Raw genomic sequence first — 20,956 nt, forward strand, 5'->3', positions numbered from 1 at the left:
TTTCAGTGTACATATAATCACCACTATACCACCCTCTAAATCCGCCAATGTATATCACCATTATACCTTAGATCACGAACCCCATTTCGTTGTCGACACAGTGTACATTTCAAAATGGGTACACAACTGACAGAATGGCTGTCAAGAGTGATATGACTGGTATGTTCAAAAACCGGTATGTTCAAAACATTAACTCACACTTAGAATAAAATGTTGCCTAAAAATCACTTATTCCACATTCAAGAAAATAAAAATTAAGACCAAGAAAATCTGAGCCAAAGAAACCGTTATATATATCCAACCAAAGGCGTGCATAAGTGCATTGACAGACACAGGCATAGACACATGGATCAGTTTGTTGGAAAACTAATCAGGAAATTGGAGACAAATTGATGTGTGGGTTGTTGTTAAGAAAGACTGAATAATAGTGTGATGCACTTTGGTTATTTTCTTTGGCTGGTTATTGTCTGTATGTTGTTTGGATTAATTCACTTTTGAATCTTTACTGTATTTCTTTTGTTGTATTAGCATGTATTATGTGAAATGCTTGATTGCATTCACTATCATGTATCTTTATAATTTCAGTGTTTTGAATGAATGAGAGGATTAACTTTGAATTATCAATTGAATAGGTTTTCTCTTCATTTGAGTGTAAGATTAAGTGTGAGAGAGTATCTGTCTTGCTGACAGGTTGAAGAACTTGATATTCTTTAGTATTTACTCTGAAGATCCTATCATTGGTATCAGAGATGGCTAGTTCTTCTTCAGCAAGAGATTCAAATGTTCCACTCTTCGATGGTGAGAACTACAACCTGTGGAGCTTGATGATGAAGACCATGTTCCGGTCTAAAGATCTATGAAACCTAGTTGAAAAGGGGTTCAGTGAGGAAGGAGATGGGAATAGAATCAATGAAAGAATGAAGAAGGATGCAAAAGCTCTCTTCCTCATTCAACAAGCACTTGAGAAAAGGATCCTCATCAGAATCACTGAAGCCAAAACGGCAAAGGAAGCTTGGGAGATCATCAAAAAAGAGTTTCAGGGGAATACTGAGAATCTCACAGTGCAACTACACTCACTCCAAAGAGAATTCAATGCTTTGAAGATAAAGAATGGAGAGAAAGTTCAAGACTACATCACTAGAGTCCTTGATGTAGTATATAAAATTCGAATGATGGGTGAGACACTCCCACAGAATGCAGTAGTAAGCAAGATTGTGAGAAGCCTTACTCCAAGATTCTCACAGGTGGTGCATTCAATTATTAAAGCCAAAAACTTGAGTACTTTGAGCATTGATGATCTCAGTGGATCATTGAGAAACCATGAGTCCATACTTGATATTTCAAGTGAACCAGATGAAAAAAAGCTCTGCATGCCAAAAGCTCTCATTTTAGAGATCAAAGCAACAGAGGAAGAAGGCGCGGCCGGGGTTACTTCCGAGGAAGAGCAAGAGGACGGGGAAGAAATACAACCGAAGGATGCTCAATTAAAGAAGCTAGGAGTACAAGTGACAATGCAAGACAATACAAAGGAGTTCAATGCTTCATTTGCAAGAAGTTTGGGCATGTAAAGGCTCAATGTTGGTATAGAAACAAGGAGGCCAATGTTATAGAAGAAGGCAAGGACAAAGATGAAGAAGGAGTTATGTTCATGGCTATATATGATGATGCTGTGAATGAAGATGGAGGAACATGGCTCATTGATAGTGGAAGTTCTAACCATATGACAGGTGAAAAATCCTTGTTTCAATCTCTTGAATTTACTGAAAACAAAACTATAAGGCTTGGAGATGGGAAAGCTCTTCAGGTTTAAGGAATTGGGTCTATTCCTTTAGGTACAAACTCGGGCAAGAAGATCACTCTTACAAAGGTCCAGTTAGTGCCAAACTTAACACATAATTTGTTAAGTGTGGGACAACTAATGGACTCTGGATATGATGTAAACTTTTCCAAAGGGTTGTGCTTCATCAGTGAAACAAAATCAAAGAATGTTGTGGCTCAGGTATGCATGACAAAACACAGGCTATTTCCTCTTGTTGTTGAAGATGTAAATTATGCTTACATAGCATAAGAAGAAGACTCAAATCTCTCTGGCACAAGAGATACGGTCATGTGAACTCAAATACACTGAAGCATCTATATGAGAAGAAGATTGTACGTGGGCTATCTCCCATCTCTATTATTGATCTATGTGAAGCCTGCTCACTGGGAAAACAAACCAGAAAAGAATTCACGAGAGGTGTGGCCACTCGTGCAAAAGTTCCATCAGAATTGGTCCATGGTGATCTTGTAGGACCAATGCAGATCCCAACCATTGGTGGTAACCTCTATTAAAAAGTAAAAAATCATGTGTATTTGTAATAAATTTGAGACATCAAAAAAATGTATTGGATATACAAGCGAGGATTTTCTACAGCAAAAGCAGAGCATGTGGATTGGCAAGAGATGAAAATGGAGCTAAGCAATGCCTTCTCTACTTCTTCAGATACTCCTCTTCTTAGCATTGAGAGCACATACTCCATAGATGCTTCATCGCAAGGCAATGTGATGGGGCCATTGCTCGGCAACCCAAATTCTTCTTCTGATATCTTTAAGAGCTCCTTGAAGATATTATTTTCGATATATGCCAAGGGAACCATGAATCGCTTCCCCTCTGATGTGTAAACAAAGAAATGACCCTTGTCTGCAACACATGATGTACTGCATACATTGAAATCAGAGGATTTATCAGCTCTTGGTGAAGAGATCATTATCTTAAGGGATATAACCTTCAGCAGCATCCTTGCGATCTCACTGATGTTTATGAGAATCAAAGCTTGTTATATATGAAATTTATGATTGCTTAATCACAAGAGTAATGGATGTCATATGCTTATATATATAGCTAAGTTTTTGGATTCGGTGTTGCAGTTTCCACATAAAAAGTGGACCATATGGGTATGTGGTTAGCATTGCATTTCGTCTGCCTGTCTCGACACTCTTGTGACATGTCGGTTTTGCATTATCACATTCAAAGTAAAATGTGAATTAATGTTTTTTCAAAGCAGTTAGATGAATTGATAACCTAGACCTAACATGTCACTGGTATGTCAAGAAGGACATAAGGAAATGTAATGCTAACAACAAGCACCTAAGGTCCATTCTTCATGTGCCAATGTCTAAACCAAAACCAAAAAAATATTTCTAATGTCTATTCATTGAATTCACAGAACGTGACCTAGCTCCTACCATCAATAGAAAGAAGCTATACTTTTAGTATCCTATATAAGCATATGCCAACCATTGCTCTTGCCACAAAGACAATCTCAACTTACATATACACCAATCTTTGATCCTCAAAAACATCAGCTAGAGAGATGGCAAGGAAGTTGCTTAAGGTCCCATCATTGAAGAGAAAGATCTCATCACCAAGAGCCGATGATTCTTGCTCTGATTTCAATGCATGCAGCACATCATATGTTGCAGAGAAGGGCCATTTCAATGTATACTCTTCGGAGGGGAAGCGTTTCATTGTTCCCTTGGCATACCTTGACAATAATATTTTCAAGGAGCTCTTGAGGATATCTGAAGAAGAATTCGGTTTGCCGTGTGACAGACCTATCACATTACCCTATGATGCAGCATCCATGGAGTATGTGCTGTCCTTGCTAAGAAGAGGAGTATCTAAGGAGATGGAGATGGCCTTGCTTAGCTCCATTTTCAGCTCTTGCCAATCAGCATGTTCTGTTCATTCTGTAGAACATACTCAACAAATAGCAGTTTGTAGCTTTTGAATAACCCCCTTTACTATGATTTCAAGAAATTCTTTGATTCATTTAACTTATTTGAAGATGGTATACATGAAGAAGTTTCGCCATCTGACTCTGTTTACTTACTGCATATTATTTGATTATTTATTTAAAAAGTCTTAATATTCATTGTTCTCTTTCACCTTTGATCATATGATTTTTTTTTTTTTTTGATAAAAGTGGATAAACCACAAATTTATTGAAAAGAGAACAGCAAAGAGTAGTACAGAGCAGTAAAACAAAGAAAGGTAGATGCTCTCACCAAAAGTGAGTCACGAGTACAACTGAAAGAAAATTAGGAAAAGACTGTAAATAGAAGAAGGCAACTCTACAGACGAAAGCCACCAGTAGGGGCCGCAGGTCTACAAAGCTGAAGAAGAAAGCTCTACTCCAGAGCTGGATTAGATTCGAGTTCGCAGGAATTGTTTGTAGATCATGATTTTTCCACTTCAACAAAAAAAAGGAAAAATATTATAGCAAGTTCTAAATCTAATTAAAAACATAGTGCAAATAATTGCCAAGTTTCAAAGTTCAATCAATTATTTATTTTATTTTATTTTATTTTATTTTATTTTATTTTATTTTATTTTTTTGAAAAAATGGATAAACCACATGTATTAACTGAAAAAAAAATCCAAACAACATCCACTAGAAGTGGAGCCAAAACTAATCAAATTTATGAGGTGAGGTTATTTCTGCTTCTACATAAACTTGCTCAAAAAGGTACTTGATTTTTCATTGAAAGGATTGTTCTTCAAGTTTAACATTGTTCATATCTATTTCAACGATTAATTTAGATTAATTTTTCAAAAAACAAGAAAGTGGTGAAAATGAGATGCAGGAAATTGACAGGACTAGAGGAGAGAAGACAGGCCATCTGCATCCAACTTCACTCAACCCCACACGCTATGCACAGAAGTACTCTTTGATAGATTAAATTGTTTTTGAGTAATTTTTTCAATTTACCCTTCCATGTTTAGACAACCCACATGAGATATATTGCTTGCTGCCTCTTGTTCGTCGTTAATATTCATGTCCCTGTCTCGACAAATGAAGATGGTTAGTGAAGAAAATGAACAACAGTACAAAATTTTTAGCAGTTAAGAATTGTCTACTAATGAAATTCATAAATCAATTTCATCTCAAACAAGTGGTCTCTTCTCTAGGAGTTTCATGTGAAAGAATTCAGTGTTTCTACAAGCCACATGCTTTGTCGATGAGGAGTTAACTGTATCTCTCTATTTGTGGTTCACTCATTGTTTTGTGGAATGGTTATTGTGTTTTCTGCAATTTATCAACATGCTGGGTCCATTAATTCATTTTGCTGAGATGATAATTTAAAGTAAAATCTTGGAGAATATGATGTGCTTCCCAACCTTGAAGCAAAGCTTATGACTTTGTTGTGGGCACTAAATGGACATCTTGTCAATTATTTTGGTGGTTATGGTAATTGTAGCTGCATGCTATATGTAGGCTTTTGAAAGACACTCCATATGCACATTCTCAGCTTTCATTTTGAGGGGTTCTGTCTTTAAAACATATGAAGATGAGGTTGATAGTTATCTTGGTAAGAAAAAGATTTTCTTTATGACAAGATTACTGGAGTTAAATTGATAGTTTTTAATATCTTGGAGTTATCTGTCACGGATTGATGGGATCAGAAATTGTACATGTTTTCTCAATGAAAATCATACAATTTAATCTTTTCTCATTCAACAGCAAATAAAATAAGATCTTGTAGCTACAATTATTAAATTGGTTATCATCAGTTAATTATCTTTCAAATTAAGTGAAATATTTGATGGTTCATTGCAATTGACAAGTGATGGATCAAATGTATTCCTAAGAAATTTGATGAATTATATCATTGTAAATATTTGTAAGATTACAAAGAAGAATGTAAAGAATGAATCAACAGCTACAAACTGCAAGTTGTTGGGTATGCTCTACAGCAAGATTAGAACATGTGAATGACAAAAGATGAAAATGGAGCTAAGCAATGCCTTCTCCATCTCCTTAGATACTCCTCTTCTTAGCAAGGACAGCACATATTCCATGGATGCTGCATCACAGGGCAGTGTGATCGGGCCGTCACATGGTAAACCGAATTCTTCTTCAGATATCCTCAAGAGCTCCTTGAAAATTGAGTTGTCAAGGTTTGCCAAGAGAACCATGAAACGCTTCCCCTCCGAAGAGTATACATTGAAATGGCCCTTCTCTGCAACATGTGATGTGCTGCATGCATTAAAATCAGAACAAGCATCATCGGCTCTTGGTGATGAGATCTTTCTCTTCAAGGATGGAACCTTAAGCAACTTCCTTGCCATCTCTCTAGCTGATGTTTTTGAGGATCAAAGATGGGTGTATATGATGAGAGTTGTGATTGTTTCAGTGACAAGAGCAATGGTTGGCATATGCTTATATAGATGACTAAGAGTATAACTCCTTTCCATTGATGTGAGGTGCATGGCCATGTTCTGTGAACATCGATGAGAAGACATGAGAAGGTACCATTTTTGGATTGGTGCAATAATTGGCACATGAAGAGTGGACCTGATGTGCTTGTTGTTTGCAATATATTTCCTCATGCCCTTCTTGGCATGCCGATGACATGTTCGATCAAGGTTATCAATCCATCTAACTGCATTCAAAGAACATGAACTGACAATCTACTTTGAATGTGATAATGTAAAGCCCACATGTCACTGGAGTGTCAAAAAAGGTAGAGGAAATGCAATGCTAACCACATACTCATCTGGTCCACTCTTCATGTGGAAATCACAACACCGAATCCAAAAACATTAATGGAAATGTCCTTGAATATGTGTTTACAGAACATGGACTTGTTTCTACTGTCAGTGGAAGAAGCTATGCCCTTACTTAGCTATATAAGCATGCGACAGCCATTGCTCTTTCCATCGAGACATTCACAACTTTTATATACAACAAGCTTTGATTCTCATAAACATCAGTGAGAGATGGCAAGGATGTTGCTGAAGGTTCCATCCCTTAAGAGAATGATCTCTTCACCAAGAGCTGATAAATCCTCTGATTTCAATGTATGCAGTACATCATGTGTTGCAGACAAGGGTCATTTCTTTGTTTACACATCAGAGGGGAAGCGATTCATGGTTCCCTTGGCATATCTCGAAAATAATATCTTCAAGGAGCTCTTGAAGATATCAGAAGAAGAATTTGGGTTGCCGAGCAATGGCCCCATCACATTGCCTTGCGATGAAGCATCTATGGAGTATGTGCTCTCAATGCTAAGAAGAGGAGTATCTGAAGAAGTAGAGAAGGCATTGCTTAGCTCCATTTTCATCTCTTGCCAATCCACATGCTCTGCTTTTGCTGTAGAAAATACTCGACAATTGGCAGTTTGTAGCTGCTGATTAATTAATTTTTCACATTCTTGATGTAATCTCACAAATCCTCACTTGTATATCCTATACAATTTTTTGATGCCTCAAATTTATTACAAATACACATGATTTCTCACTTAACTGGACAATGTTACTGACAAACAATGTCCTGTAAACCAGTCATAAATTTGGTAACTGTCTCAAGTTTTCCTTAAAGAGAAAAAATTGAAAGCAAGATGAGATGGAACTATTTGTAGTTCAAAACTAATAAATGACCACTGCCAACTTACATTATTCAGTTTGGATAATTTGGTTAATGTGAAAAACAAGGAACTGATAGTTTTCAAGGGCAGCATCCAATGCAAACTATTGCTTTTTGACAGAAATAACTATGAACTGATCAATTTAATCGTATTTGTCATCATTCTTATCCCGTAAAAAATCTCTCTGCCAGGATAAATATTTATCGCACCATCACATGGTTTAGAGACAGAGCCAGCAAGGATAAAAGCTGGAATGCACATATGGAGTGTCTTTCAAAGGCCTACATATAACATGCTGCTTCAATCAATTTATCCACCTATATAAGAGACAATATTTCGATTTTGTGCCCACAAGTCATACTCATAGAAAATAGTACTTTCAAAGTTAAATGACTGGAATTTATATCATTTTATGCAAATCTCATAGAAGTAACATAAATCATGGTAGTAATATGATACAGTTGAAGCTGATAGCATATCTTTCAGTGCATTGACACAGATAGAGTTAGGCAAAAGAAGAAAATACATCTTGATAATGTTGCTATGAATAATTATTTCAACATGTACAATTGATGGACCCATCATGTTGATACACTGAAGCAAGCAGGAGAACTATTCTTATCGTCTGCTCCACTATCACAAAAAAGCAATGAGTGAACCATACAAAGACATGCACGTATCAGGGTTAACTTCTCATCTACAAAGCACATGGCTTGTCTTCTAATCATTTCAACATAGAGAAAACTGCAATCTTTGCTTAGAAATCCCTCCTTTCCTATGTAAGTGTCATGCCCCGAGCCCGAGGCATTGACAAACGGCCATATACCCACAAAGTCGAGAACCAATGGATACACAAGGCCTCAATATCTGTTTCACAAAATAAGATATAACAAGATACCAACATCACAAGAACATAAGAATTTAAGGGATACAATAACTAGGTTTACAATGATCCATGGAATCTAAAAATGCAAAGTTCAAAGCTTAAACAAATTACCAGTTCCTAGTTCACAACAGAAGGACTATTTACATGATAACCAACTGGTGTTCGCTCAACGGCCCCCGCTAAGCTATCCACCATACACTTACTCCTGATCTGAAAAAGATAAAACCATTATTTATGAACTTGACAGCCCAGTAAGTAACCACTAAAAACAACAAAAATATAGAGATCACAAAAACTCAATAATTTCACAAAATATGCTTAAGCGTGATATTGTACAATAAATAACAAAAATAAAACTCAGATTTCAGAGTATTTCAAACAAACATAATTTTCCAAGTGAACGAGTATATATGTCCCCCAAATAACTAATGTCAAAAACAAAACATAGAATTCATATATTTAAACTCGGTGACCCAAGTCGGATTGTCAGAGTTCATTTATTTACCCTCGGTGACCCGAGCCAAATTTTCAGAGGCCGTTATTCTTCACCGACGGAACGGTGAGAAACTATAGTTTCTTATCAGAGTCAGAGTACGTGTCGACACGATCAGTGTTTAACCCCCAGTAACAGGATTATTGCGAAGTTAATTTGGGGACTATAGGTTACTATATCAAAATATGTCCAGTCCAAAATCATTGTCAATGTAAAAATAGTAAAATTCGGTAATCCCCTTTTCTAATGAAAATAATTCCAATTATTATAAAATAAAATGATGCTACATGTGACCAGAAAAATTAGAATTTAATTAAGCATGTGACAATAATAGTTAATATAAGAAATCAACTAAGATTAATAATCATGATTCCGTAACCATTCAATACTACTTCTAGAAGTTCAAAGTAAAACAAATTTAATAATATAATATATCATCAGAGTAATGGTTGTCAAATAAATCTTAAATCCGTAATTAATTAGGTATAGAATCAAATAAGTAGCAATTAAATAATTAGAAATCTAAGTTTTGAAATAAGGATAGATACAATATTTTAAATCCCAAAACATATAAATATAATATCATGAATGGTTTTAACAATAAAATCCAAAGTTATTAAATAATTATGTTGATGATTTATGGTAATCAGAAATTATATATATATATATATATATAGGTTTATACGTGATTTACTTACCTGATGTTCGCTAAATTCCCAAAATCCAAAATCTTATACCAAATCAAACTTGCTGAACATTCCCTATATTAGAAAATAAAATTTCAAGGACATCAAATTTCTCTGAAACATAAGCAACAGAATTTACAAAATGCTAATATAACATGTCTCTAATTAAGCTTAAAAGACACATCCCTAAAACATAATTTCCTACTATGATGTAAACCCAGTTGTGACTAAGCAATGCTTATTAGTTAGAGAAGAGGCAATGAAATATCCTACTCCTACATGCCCAAGCAAGATATAAACTTGAAATCCCAAGCTTATTACAAAGGGATAGAAGAAAAATAATAAGATATTATAAGGGTCTAAGCAAGCATAACAAATTAAGGATTTTGCTTTTCACAATATTAAACAACAAGGAAATAAATTGAAAAGGTTCTACACTTAAGAATGCAATGAAACTTGATAAGACATGGAAACTATATAATATGTCATCAATGGAAAATTTTGATGTTCCAAGTGGGACAAAGATATTAAATATCAACTACAAAAATAGATTGCTGGCATTTGAAACTTGATAAGACATGGAAACTAAACTAATACACCCCTGAATGATGGTTTAAATTACACACACACACACACACACACACATATATATATATATATATGCTGTAAAATTGGAAGCTATTAAATGACAAATCAGCCTATGATGTGTCTTTTAAGTGATAATACACCTATTAAATTATCCACTCATAACCATTGGTCTCATGATCAAAGTCCTGACATCCAATAAAAATTCATGTAATAAAGAATAAATCCCCAATACCGGCACAACTTCAAATAATTAAATAAATTTCATATTAAAAAATATTGAGAAACAGTACAATCTCATTTAGTTGCATATAATATAAAATATAAGCAAAATTCATATTTATTTTCTCTACTTTTTCAAACTCCAGAACACGAACATAATTTAACCCTAAAAATATATCAAACCATACAGATTTCCAAGAAAGGGCAAAATACATGTTAACTTTTTCAAGGATAAAACCAGATACTCCTGACTACTCTTGAAAACCTTAGAATGGATTAAAACAAAAAGGAGAAACCCTAACCATTAAAGAATTAAAACAAGAACTAATAAAAGATAACCAAATCGAATAAGGAACAAGGGAACCTACCACAAATACTCCTAGGCAAGCACTCGACATGAATAATTTTCTCGTCCTTGCCACCCAACCCCAAAGTTGATCAACGAGCGAGAGAGGAAGGCTACGAAGTTCTCTGGTTTTAAAAATTTTATTTTATCACATACCCACTAGCGGTTACCAGGAACGCGGGGGCTCAAGATCTGTGCAAAGATAAGGTTGGTTTGAAATTTTAAATTTTTTTTAAATGAAAAGAAATTAAATATAAGTGGGGTCCACAATAAGCATTTCAACATTGCAAGATGCTGAAAAGCATTAGAAATCATCCATATAGTCATCTCTGTTTCATAACCAGAGAGTTACAAAAAAAAAGTGCAGTTCTGGTCAAGAATGGCAAGGAAGTGGCAGATAGCAAAATCTTGTTCAGATTCAGAAACTTGCACTACTACTTCTGTTGCTCACAAGGGTCGCTTCACTGTTTACACTTGTGAAGGGAAAAGATTCATGGTTCCACTAGAGTACCTGGACAGCAAAATCTTCCAAGAACTATTCAGGATGTCGGAAGAAGAGTATGGTTTGCCGGTAGATGGGTCAATTACATTGCACTGCAATGAAGTTTTTGTGAAGTATATCATGTTGTTGTTGAAGAAACAAGTGTCTAAAGATGTGGAGAGAGCATTGCTTAGCTCCATTTTGGTTCCTTATCAATCCTCATGTTCCTCCCTTGCAGTAGTGCATGAACAACAAGTAGCTGTCTGTGGCTTTTGAGTTTTGCAGTTCAGAATTCGGATTGTAACCTTATTGACAATTTTTGTATATTTATTCCCCCACAATTTTGGCATGAAACCAATTGATATTTGCAAATTATTTGAAGAAAATTTGCCTCTTGTTTGTCTCATGGTATTGCAACAGAAACATTCAATCATTGAATTACCAAAAAAAAAAAAACTTGTCAAAATATCATGTTATTGTCCAATAAGATGAGAACTCTTTCTTGTAAAAACCAAATACATTTCATAATCAGTGGACTAGGGACAGCTGAAGGGCATTCAAAACTCTTAGACCATGGACAGTAGACATTGCTTAACTTGTAAAAAGTTATCACAGCTGTTCTGCAAAGATCGGAAGAGGTCTCTACGACACTCACAATGTCACACAATCAAGACAACCAACCAATTAAACAATCCAATCAACCCAAAATTGCCACTCAACCAAATTACCAAGTAGAATCAGCAATATTGCAGTATAAAAACAGCAATAACGAGCGGAAATAAGTCACAAACAGCACACACGATTTATACGTGGAAAACCCCTTCAATGTGAAGGATAAAAAACAACGGGACCGTTCAAGGAGTCCACCCTTTACTTCTCTTATTGATAAATTGAGGGCAAAGGAACCCCAAAACAGTCAATAAAGGATTCAGAACCCACCAACAAACTCCAAAAACAATAAGAGATGAAGATAGACCAAAAAAGATGTAGAAATCACCCAAAAACTGCAAGTCTGTTAAAGCAGCGTATCTGACCAAACCAGAGCACCTCTGGACAATCCGACCATTCAAAATGAAGCCCTTGATGTCAGGAACAAGCTGGCCAAGTTTGAGCAGAATCGGACCACGGGAGCACCTCCGATTATAGAGTTGATCAAAAAATTGTGCACATAAAACCGAGAATAACAAACCCTTCTTAAGCTCTCTCTCTTTTTTCTTTTATTGTTGTAACCTTCCTAATGTTGTACAGCCAAAAAAAAAAAAGGAATACCCATCTCCAAAAAGTTTCTCTTGGAAGCCCAAATATCAATGCCAAGTGGACCCAAGAAATAAGACATAATGAGTCCAACATAAAGGCCCAACATAAACAACAAAAGCAATATGAAATATTGCAAATATGGGTTGGACCCATAACATGTTTATGTTCTTCATTTTTCATCTTCACTTGTCGTGGTCCATTTATACATTTCATGTAGTTTTGTCCAAACATAGAAGGACCAAATGAATAAATTGCCCTAAAAAGAGTTACTCTTTTAATGAGAACTCTTCCATAGTGTGAGATTTACTTGAAGCATATGGGTTGTCTTTAACTCTTCTAAGCCTGTCAACTTCTACCAGCTCATCTGCATTTTCTGATGCACGTTCCTTACAAATTAGAGAAATTAATAGAATTAAAATCTTTGGAGTATATATGAACAACCCCACATGGTCCAAACAAACTTTCACTAATTTAAGATCAACTACTTTCGAGTAATTTATATTTAGAGGTAGAAATAACCAGAGTCCATAAATTGATGGAACTCATCAAACTGGCTTCACTGTCATATAGTAGCAGAGAGTAACACTGAACGAATAGATCATATGAAGCATTATGGTTCTAATTAGATATGAAACCAGATATACTGCTTCAGATATCACCCTTATCCATTTAGGAATACAGTAAAAAGAACATAAACTTAGCTCAAAGAGGGCAATGATTGGAGAATCTTCTACTAGACATTTTTGAGAGTTTTGCTTATCCAGACAAAATAATCAAATGAGAATTTTTCATTTATAAGAATAAATATGTAGCCAGTGAACAGAGTGAGATATGATTGAGGGATTGATGTATTAGTTTCATGTGATCAGAAAGAGAGAGAACTTCTTCAAGTATAAGTTGTTGAGATAATTTTTCAAGAATCAAAGAATTTCATGAGATTATACAAGTGAGGGTTTGTGGCATCCCAAGTACTCAAAAACTACAAACTGCAACTTGTTGAGGTTGCTCAACAGCAAACATAGAAATAGTTGATTGGCAAGAGCTGAAAATGGAGCTAAGCAAGGCCATCTCCATCTCCTTAGACAATCCTCTTCTTAGTAAGGACAACACATACTCCATGGATGCTGCATCACAGGGCAATGTGATGGGACCATTGGGCAGCAAACCAAATTCTTCCTCAGATATCCTCAACAGCTCCTTGAAAATACTAATATCAAGGTATGCCAAGGGAAGCATGAAACGCTTCCCCTCCCAAGTGTACACATTGAAATGGCCCTTCTCTGCAATATATGATGTACTGCATGCATTGAAATCAGAGCAAACATCATCAGCTCTTGGTGATGACATCTTTCTCTTCAAGGATGCAACCTTCTGCCATGTCCTTGCCATCTTTCAATGATCTCTATGAGAATCAAAGCTTTCTATGTATGAAATTTTTTATGGTTGTGTTGGCTGCAAGAGCAGTGGTAACCATATGGTTTTATAGATGAGGAAGAGTATAGCTTCCTCCATTGATGGTACTAAGTAAGGCCATGTTCCGTGTACGTAGATGATAAGACATGAGAAAAAGTAGCATCTTTGGATTTGGTTTTGACATTGCCACATGAAGAGTGGACCTGATGTGCTTGTTGTTAGCATTACATTTCATCATGTCCAGCTAATATTTTGTGAATAATAATATTTCTGCAAATTAGCATCCTGGACCAGACATGTTATACAACTGTCAAGAAGTAGATAAGGCAATGCAGGCCTAACCACAACATCAATAAATACAAACATTTTACAGTCCTTAGATAACATGTCCTTATGCTTACCATCCATGAAAGAAGCTACATCCCTTTCAGCTTTATAAATATATAGCAAGCAAATTGCTCGTATAGGCAAGCACATCTACAAGAATTATACACAACAAGGTTTCACTCTTCTAAGCATCTGAAATGACAAGTGGCTGAAGGTGGCTTAGTTAGGGAGAAGGACCTCCTCACCAAGGATTGATGAATGTTCCAATTTCAATGCATGCAGCACATCATATGTTGCAGAGAATGGTCGGTTCTTTGTTTGCAGCTCAGAGGGGAAATGGTTCATATATGGTTCCCTTGGCATACCTTGATAATAGTATTTTCAAGGAGTTCTTGAAGATTTCTGAAGAAGAGTTAGGTTTGCCATGCGATGGTCCAATCACATTGCCTTTGGATGCAGTATCCATGGAGTATGTTTTGTCCTTGATACGAAGAGGAGTATCTAAGGAGATGGAAATGGCGGTGCTTAGCTCCATTTTCAGCTCTTGCTAGTTAACATGTTCTATTCTTTCTGTAAAACATGCTCAACACATAGCAGTTTGTAGCTTTTGAGCTCAGATATTATACACAATTTTGCTCTCTCCAAACTGCACGAGACACTTCAGTGAAATCTATAAATCAGTGTGGATTAGTTCAAGCTCATTTCCTGTAAATCAAAAGCTATTTAGCATCACTTTTTTTCTTTTATTTTTTTTTATTTTTTTTTTTGAAAAACGAGCAAGAAGTTAAAAACAAAAAAACTACTCTGTTTTTACCTGTATTCTCTATTTGCTCCACTTCTAGTGGACCTTGTACTCTTTTATTTTAATTAATGCATGTGATTTATCCACTTCTTTCAAAAAATAAAAAAATAATAATAATAAAATAATTAAAAGAAAAGATTTCTCCTGGAGCATAAGTCTTCAAGCCAAAACGGACAATCCAATCCTTCAAAGAAAAGAGATAGCTGGGTATCGTTTCTGCCAAAATCCACCAGAGCATAGGCGATATCACTGTCTTCACGGGGAATGGTCTCAATGTAAACATGAGGGAAGTTGTTCAAGTTGCGCTTCATGTTCTCATATTCAATGATGTAATGCCAAGCAATGCAAGGGTTGAAATTCTTCATTAAATTTGCTATGCCAGGGCAGTCGCAGCAAATTCGATCAGGTTTCCATCTTTTTCAATGCATAGCTAAAGAGCAAGGTTTGTCGCAGCAAACTCTGCCATGATTGGGGATTCAGATGTGGCTCCCAATGCTCCTGCAAGAAGAATCTGGTGAGAGTTTGAAATTATGACAAAACCCAGATAGGCATATTTAGAATTTAAACTCCAAGAAGCATCAGAGTAAATAGTGATGGAAGTTAAACTAGAATTTGATTTGAAGCATTCCCTGAAAGGATGAGTATTGCAGTCAGAACAAAGGGACCAAGCTCTGCTGGGGACAACAGTATTGAAATTAACAGGGTGTTGATTGAAGATTAGGTTGCATCTTTGCTTCCAAATAAGCCAAAAAACGGTAGTGATTAGCACTTTGACCCAAGAACTTTCATTTTTTGAGCCATGATTATTCAAAAGCCATGAGCCAGAGCTAAAATGAAGGTAATCATTTGCATGCAGACCAAGCTTGACCATGAGCTCAGACCAGCAGAAGGAAACCTTTTCACATTTCCAAATAACATGCTCAGTCGTTTCCTCAACTAAGCCACAAAATGGACAATTCAATTGGGGGCCAATGTTAAGGCTATAGAGGTAAAAGCCCCAGTTGGGATTTTTCCATGTGCCAGTTTCCAGAGAAAAACTTTAGTACGAGGTAGAGGTAACACAAGAAGTCTCCAAATTTCAGCCCAGCCTTTCCAAGTCCCTAAGGAATTAAGAGAACGGTTAGTATAATAATACACTGCAGAGGCGATGGTAGATCCAGAAGAAAGAATTAGGAGAACGGTTAGTATAATAATACACTGCCGAGGTGATGGTAGATCTAGAAGAAAGATGACTCCAGATCCACCGATTTTTGTTGTCCCTGTCAATTTGAATTTTTTCAATCCAGTCTTAGTCCAGTGAGTGCCCAAACATGTTTTCAAGAGTCCTTACTAAAGCCACTGGAATTGACAAGATCCAAGAACTGCACCTCCTCAAGAGAAAGAGTCATATTAAGAAAGGTTGGTTTTTTAGAAATAGGAAGATCAAGAATGCAAGGGTTGTGCCATAAATCAATTGAGGAGGGGTTACATGAGAGAATTTTAAAATTTGCTTTCAAGAAATCCGCGGAGTTGCAAATTGACTTATAGAACTAGGAGGCATGAGGAACATGGATAGGGTTCCAAACATGCCAACTGCGATACTTAAGTTTAAAAATGTCAACCCATAATTTATCAGTAGAATTTAGAATGTAGAAAATGTTTTTGGGCATTAAAGAGTAATAGCTACCCAACCAATTGTGTGGAGACCTCTCTTGCTGCCATTATTACCCCAAAGAAAAGAATGGGCTAATTTGGAAATGTTGTCCAAGATAGAGAGAGGTAAGTTCATAGCAGAGAGGATATAATTAGGAATAGCAAAAATAGAGCTGTTCAAGAGGACTGTACTACCAGCCATAGAAATAGAAGAGTGATTCCATGCATGAATTTAAGATTTCACCTTGTCAGGAATAAACTGAAGTTGTCTGACCTGAAGCCTTTTGGGAGAAATAGGGATACCAAGGTAAGTGAAAGGAAAATTGCCAAGTTTAAAGCCAAGGATTCCAAAAATTGAGTTGGCAAGCCTTCTGTTATACCAAGAAGGAACATAAATAACTGACTTGAGGGGATTAGGCTTTGACCAGAGATATTTTGGTTAAGATTAAGACAGAGAAGACTATTTCTAGCAGACTTCCTAGAAGCTTTAGTCACTAGAATAAGATCATCACATTTAGGATGTCTTCCCTTTTACTATCACTAAAACATAGAAAAGAATGTATCCCGCCATCATATAGTTTTAAAAAAAAAATGAATAAATCATCAAATTTTATTAAAGAAAGAAAGCAATTACAGGTGCAAATACATGACCAAAGGGCTCATAGCCTAGCAGTACTTGGCCTTATTGTGAAAACGATGGTGATGCAATCAAAAAGTCTCGAGTTCAAGACTCGTTGGAAGCAAAAATGGTAACGGACCGCCGATGGTGGACGCTGGCTCGCAGCCCAATCCCCTTATCCCTGGCTAAGGATGCGTGAATTAGATGATTAATTCCTAGTTAGTGAGCACATCCCTTATATATATAGCGATTGTCGCTTTGGTAAAGAAAAATAAAAAAGTAATACATGCACATGCAACACAAATACAAAAAAAGTTAGAGGACATGGAGAAGTATAGAATGTTGTCTAATAAAGTTGAGATCAAGCATAAACTCGAACAATAATTAGATGACTCTACAACGATAGGAGAAGAGCTAGACAGGACCTTGTAGGAAATAATTACTCAAGGAAATCATCTATCCATGGACATTCTATCAAACCTAGATGTAAAGGATCATTGATCCGAACTAGACATTATCAGCAAGTGGCGATCTTCTTCTTCTTCTTCTTCCATTCTCTGATATTTCTAATTAAGCTTTCCTTGTCGGATTGATCGGGATGGCCCCGCCGGGGCCATTATTCCACCCTCCCCCTCCAGGTTCCAAGGCTGGAATCTCATGGGCTAAAGTTGTTTCAACTGGATCCAAACCTAACTCCTTTGAGAACCCTCCTCATCTTCAAAAAGAGCACTTCGATAAAATCAAGTAATACTCTGCAGCCTCGGTGGCGATTGGAGATGATCTTTGGCAACTGGCTCGTGTGAAGATGCAAACCTCTCTGTATGCCAAATTCCTTGGCAAATCTCTTCCTCTGGACCAAGTTAAGTTAGCCTTGGCGGATGCTTGGAGAGATCTGGGAACTTTCACTATGGATGATCTCCCCAATGGCTTCTACTATGTCTGTTGTGAAACTCCTGAAATGCAGAATCGCCTCCTTTGGGATGGCCCCTGGATGGTTGCTGGTCGCATCCTTCAACTGACTCCCTCGTTTGAATCCTTTCAACCGGCCTTTGAGAAACTTGCCCTGGCTGCAGTTTGGATCCAAATCTACCACCTTCCTATAGAGTTATGGGAAAAGGAAATCCTAGAGGTGATTGCTTCTCAGTTTGGTAGGATTCTTAAGGTCGATGAGCATATCCTTGATCACTCGAGAATGAGATATGCCAGAATTTGTGTGGAGCTTGATCTTAGTAGACCTCTTCAGCAAGGCACCTGGGTGAAATATGGCGATTTCTCTGTTTTTGTTCTTGTTTTATATGAGAAATTACTTGTTTTCAGTTACAGATATGGAACGGTAGGTCATGGTAAAGCTCACTACGCTGTCAGCAATCCCTAGATCCCTAGATCTCATGTGCCCTAATGGGAGGTCCCCCAAGAGCTGGTGCAAGAGAATCCAGGGATGCAGGTTGATGGGGCTGCAGTTGCGCAGGAGCCCTTCAATGAGCTTGAAAAATCTGGGGATGGTGAGTCGGTCCTTGGCTTACTCCTCAAAGACGTTGAAACTCTATTCGGGGGCATTCCTCTGGTAGAGGCGGTCGTGGTGGTGCTCCGGCTCGTCTCTGTAGCCGAAACCCTAATTTGGCCCAACAAAGTGGGAACGATGAGGGAGAGACTGACGCGAGGCCACCTGTATGGTTGCCTTCTAGACACGTGGCAGATCCCTCTTCATCCCATGCTAAATGTGGAGGCAAGGTTGGGAGAGGAGGGCATTCTCGTCCTTTCCCCAATGCCTCGATTCCTCCGCACCTAAACCATGTGGATCACGTGCTTCTTTCTTCTGGTCCCGAGAACTTCGACCCTCTTACTCCTTCTGACGATCCCTCTAGCCCCTCGAGGACGCTACCCTCTCCTCATCTCAATCCTCATGCTAAAGGCAAAGAAATCTTCAACGATCCTTCCACTAACGTCACTTCTAGCTTGGGAGAAAGTGAAAGCTGACCATTGGGATTTCCAACAGCAGTCTCTTTGCCTTCTTCCAAGAAAGAAGATTTCTCCTCTTAGCCTTTACTCACCACTTCAAACAGTACCCCTCTCCAAGGGGAAATCTCTAGTCCAGTAGATCACCATACCCTGTTGGTCTCCAAGATGGTGGATGCTCTCTCTTGCAGAGGAAGAAGTGATGGTCATATGGAAGAGGACATGGAGGAAGAAGTGTCTGATACCTCCGACTCTCTCCCAGAAGCTGATGATGATATGGTCCTTTATCAATACTAGAAAGATGTTAAGCTGGAATCTCTGGCAAGGAGAGAGCCCTCAAGGAGCGGCATGAAATCAAAAAAAGGGCGAAAATCTTTAAGCTCCTAGCTTCTCTCCTCTTGTCTTTCCATTCCTTTTGTTATGTTTATAGATACTAAAATCTTTTCTTGGAATTACAGGGGGCTTTCGAACTCCCGGACGGTGGAGTATCTCTTTGATATTATGCATAGATTAAAGCCAGATTTTATTTGTTTATTGGAAACTAAAACTAATTCTGATCGCATCCTTCGTTTTTGTAACAGACTTAAACCCAGATGGGATTGGGCCACCATCCTTGCTTCCGGCTTCTCTGGAGGAATTTTGATTCTCTGGAGACAGCAAGTGGGGTGTGTTACCCCGATCGCCATCTCCAAGCTTGCTCTCCATCTTGTCATCACGACATCCTTTGACTCCTGGGTTCTTTTTGCAATTTATAACTCTCAGATGCTCTCAGATCACAAAGCTCTTTGGACTCCCTCTCTACCACTCCTTACTCAACATCCCCTGGGTCCTCACGGGGGATTTCAATGCCATTTTTAGTAAGGATGAGCATTTGGGTGGTCCTTTCATTAACTATGCTTCCAAGGCTAAGTATTTCTAACCTATTAGATCTTGGTTTTGTTGGCCCTTGTTTTACCTAGTGTAACAATCAAGAGGGTTTGGCTCACAAATGGGCCAGACTCAATTGTTTCTTAGCTAATTCTAGTTGGTTTTGCAGGTTTACTTTTATCTCTAATCAACACCTTGCTTGCCTCAACTCGGACCATTCTCCGTTATTCCTTACAGCTTGTTCTGAGACCTTCTCCTCTAATAAAATCTTTCGCTTCGATAACTTCTAGCTTGATTATGAGGGTTGTCATAATAGCGTGCTTAATGCCTAGAATATTGACTCTAATGCTACCCCTATGCATTCCTTTTCCCACTCTATCGTACTAAAACTAGCCTTCTCAGGTGGCAACGCTTTGGGATAGTCAAATTGAGATGGAGATTGCTAATATTGAAAAGGAGATCCTCATCATGGATGAGGGTTCCTCGGCCTAGGACGATTTCTGGAGGAACACCTGGCTACGTGCTTTGAGAAATCGTCACAAGGCTCTCCTCGGGCAAAAAACTATTTTTTGGGGTCAACGAGCCAAGAGTCTATGTCTTAGTAAAGGTGATCAAAATTCTAACTACTTTCACACCTCAGTCAAAATCAGGAGGTATAGAAATCGTATCAAAGCAATCAAAAATGATTTTGGTGTGACCTTTACTGAACATTCTGATATTGTGAATTGTTTCTCTGATTTCTATCATAAACTTTGGTCTACCTCTTCTAATTTAAATCAGGATTCTCTCTTTAATATGATACCGGATGATTACCCTATTTTGAGTGAAGAGGATAGAGCGGCTTTGATTAAATCTATCACTAAGCGTGAGGTTTATCGAACCCTCTCCTCTATGCCACGGGGTAAAAGTCCTGGCCCTGATGGACTCAATGTTGAGTTCTATGTGTTTTATTGGAATATTATTGGTGATCATTT

The 20,956-nt window shown here is 37.4% G+C and overlaps 6 protein-coding genes across 6 annotated transcripts; 4 read left to right on the top strand and 2 right to left on the bottom strand.

The window, feature by feature from the left end:
* Positions 1 to 3,308: 3,308 nt before the first annotated feature.
* LOC120282442 (auxin-responsive protein SAUR64-like) lies at positions 3,309 to 3,788 on the top strand. Its single transcript, XM_039289594.1, has one exon. The coding sequence runs from the start codon at positions 3,354 to 3,356 to the stop codon at positions 3,768 to 3,770; it is 417 nt and encodes a 138-aa protein (XP_039145528.1). The 5' UTR covers positions 3,309 to 3,353; the 3' UTR covers positions 3,771 to 3,788.
* A 1,834-nt stretch (positions 3,789 to 5,622) lies between these two features.
* On the bottom strand, positions 5,623 to 6,163 carry LOC120265235 (auxin-responsive protein SAUR36-like). Its single transcript, XM_039273118.1, has one exon. The coding sequence runs from the start codon at positions 6,110 to 6,112 to the stop codon at positions 5,732 to 5,734; it is 381 nt and encodes a 126-aa protein (XP_039129052.1). The 5' UTR covers positions 6,113 to 6,163; the 3' UTR covers positions 5,623 to 5,731.
* Positions 6,164 to 6,659: 496 nt separating this feature from the next.
* On the top strand, positions 6,660 to 7,260 carry LOC120264979 (auxin-responsive protein SAUR36-like). The gene has a single exon (XM_039272911.1). The coding sequence runs from the start codon at positions 6,764 to 6,766 to the stop codon at positions 7,175 to 7,177; it is 414 nt and encodes a 137-aa protein (XP_039128845.1). The 5' UTR covers positions 6,660 to 6,763; the 3' UTR covers positions 7,178 to 7,260.
* A 3,747-nt stretch (positions 7,261 to 11,007) lies between these two features.
* On the top strand, positions 11,008 to 11,385 carry LOC120262853 (auxin-responsive protein SAUR36-like). The gene has a single exon (XM_039270758.1). The coding sequence runs from the start codon at positions 11,008 to 11,010 to the stop codon at positions 11,383 to 11,385; it is 378 nt and encodes a 125-aa protein (XP_039126692.1).
* A 1,802-nt stretch (positions 11,386 to 13,187) lies between these two features.
* Positions 13,188 to 13,806, bottom strand: LOC120265145 (auxin-responsive protein SAUR36-like). The gene has a single exon (XM_039273045.1). It carries the CDS (start codon positions 13,753 to 13,755, stop codon positions 13,339 to 13,341), a length of 417 nt encoding a protein of 138 aa, XP_039128979.1. The 5' UTR covers positions 13,756 to 13,806; the 3' UTR covers positions 13,188 to 13,338.
* Positions 13,807 to 17,757: 3,951 nt separating this feature from the next.
* Positions 17,758 to 18,534, top strand: LOC120262860. Its single transcript, XM_039270768.1, has 2 exons — positions 17,758 to 17,797; positions 17,918 to 18,534. The coding sequence occupies exons 1-2, from the start codon at positions 17,758 to 17,760 to the stop codon at positions 18,532 to 18,534; spliced, it is 657 nt and encodes a 218-aa protein (XP_039126702.1).
* Positions 18,535 to 20,956: the final 2,422 nt, after the last annotated feature.

The sequence above is a fragment of the Dioscorea cayenensis genome, chromosome 1 (assembly GCF_009730915.1).
Source record: "Dioscorea cayenensis subsp. rotundata cultivar TDr96_F1 chromosome 1, TDr96_F1_v2_PseudoChromosome.rev07_lg8_w22 25.fasta, whole genome shotgun sequence".
Lineage (NCBI taxonomy): Eukaryota > Viridiplantae > Streptophyta > Magnoliopsida > Dioscoreales > Dioscoreaceae > Dioscorea > Dioscorea cayenensis.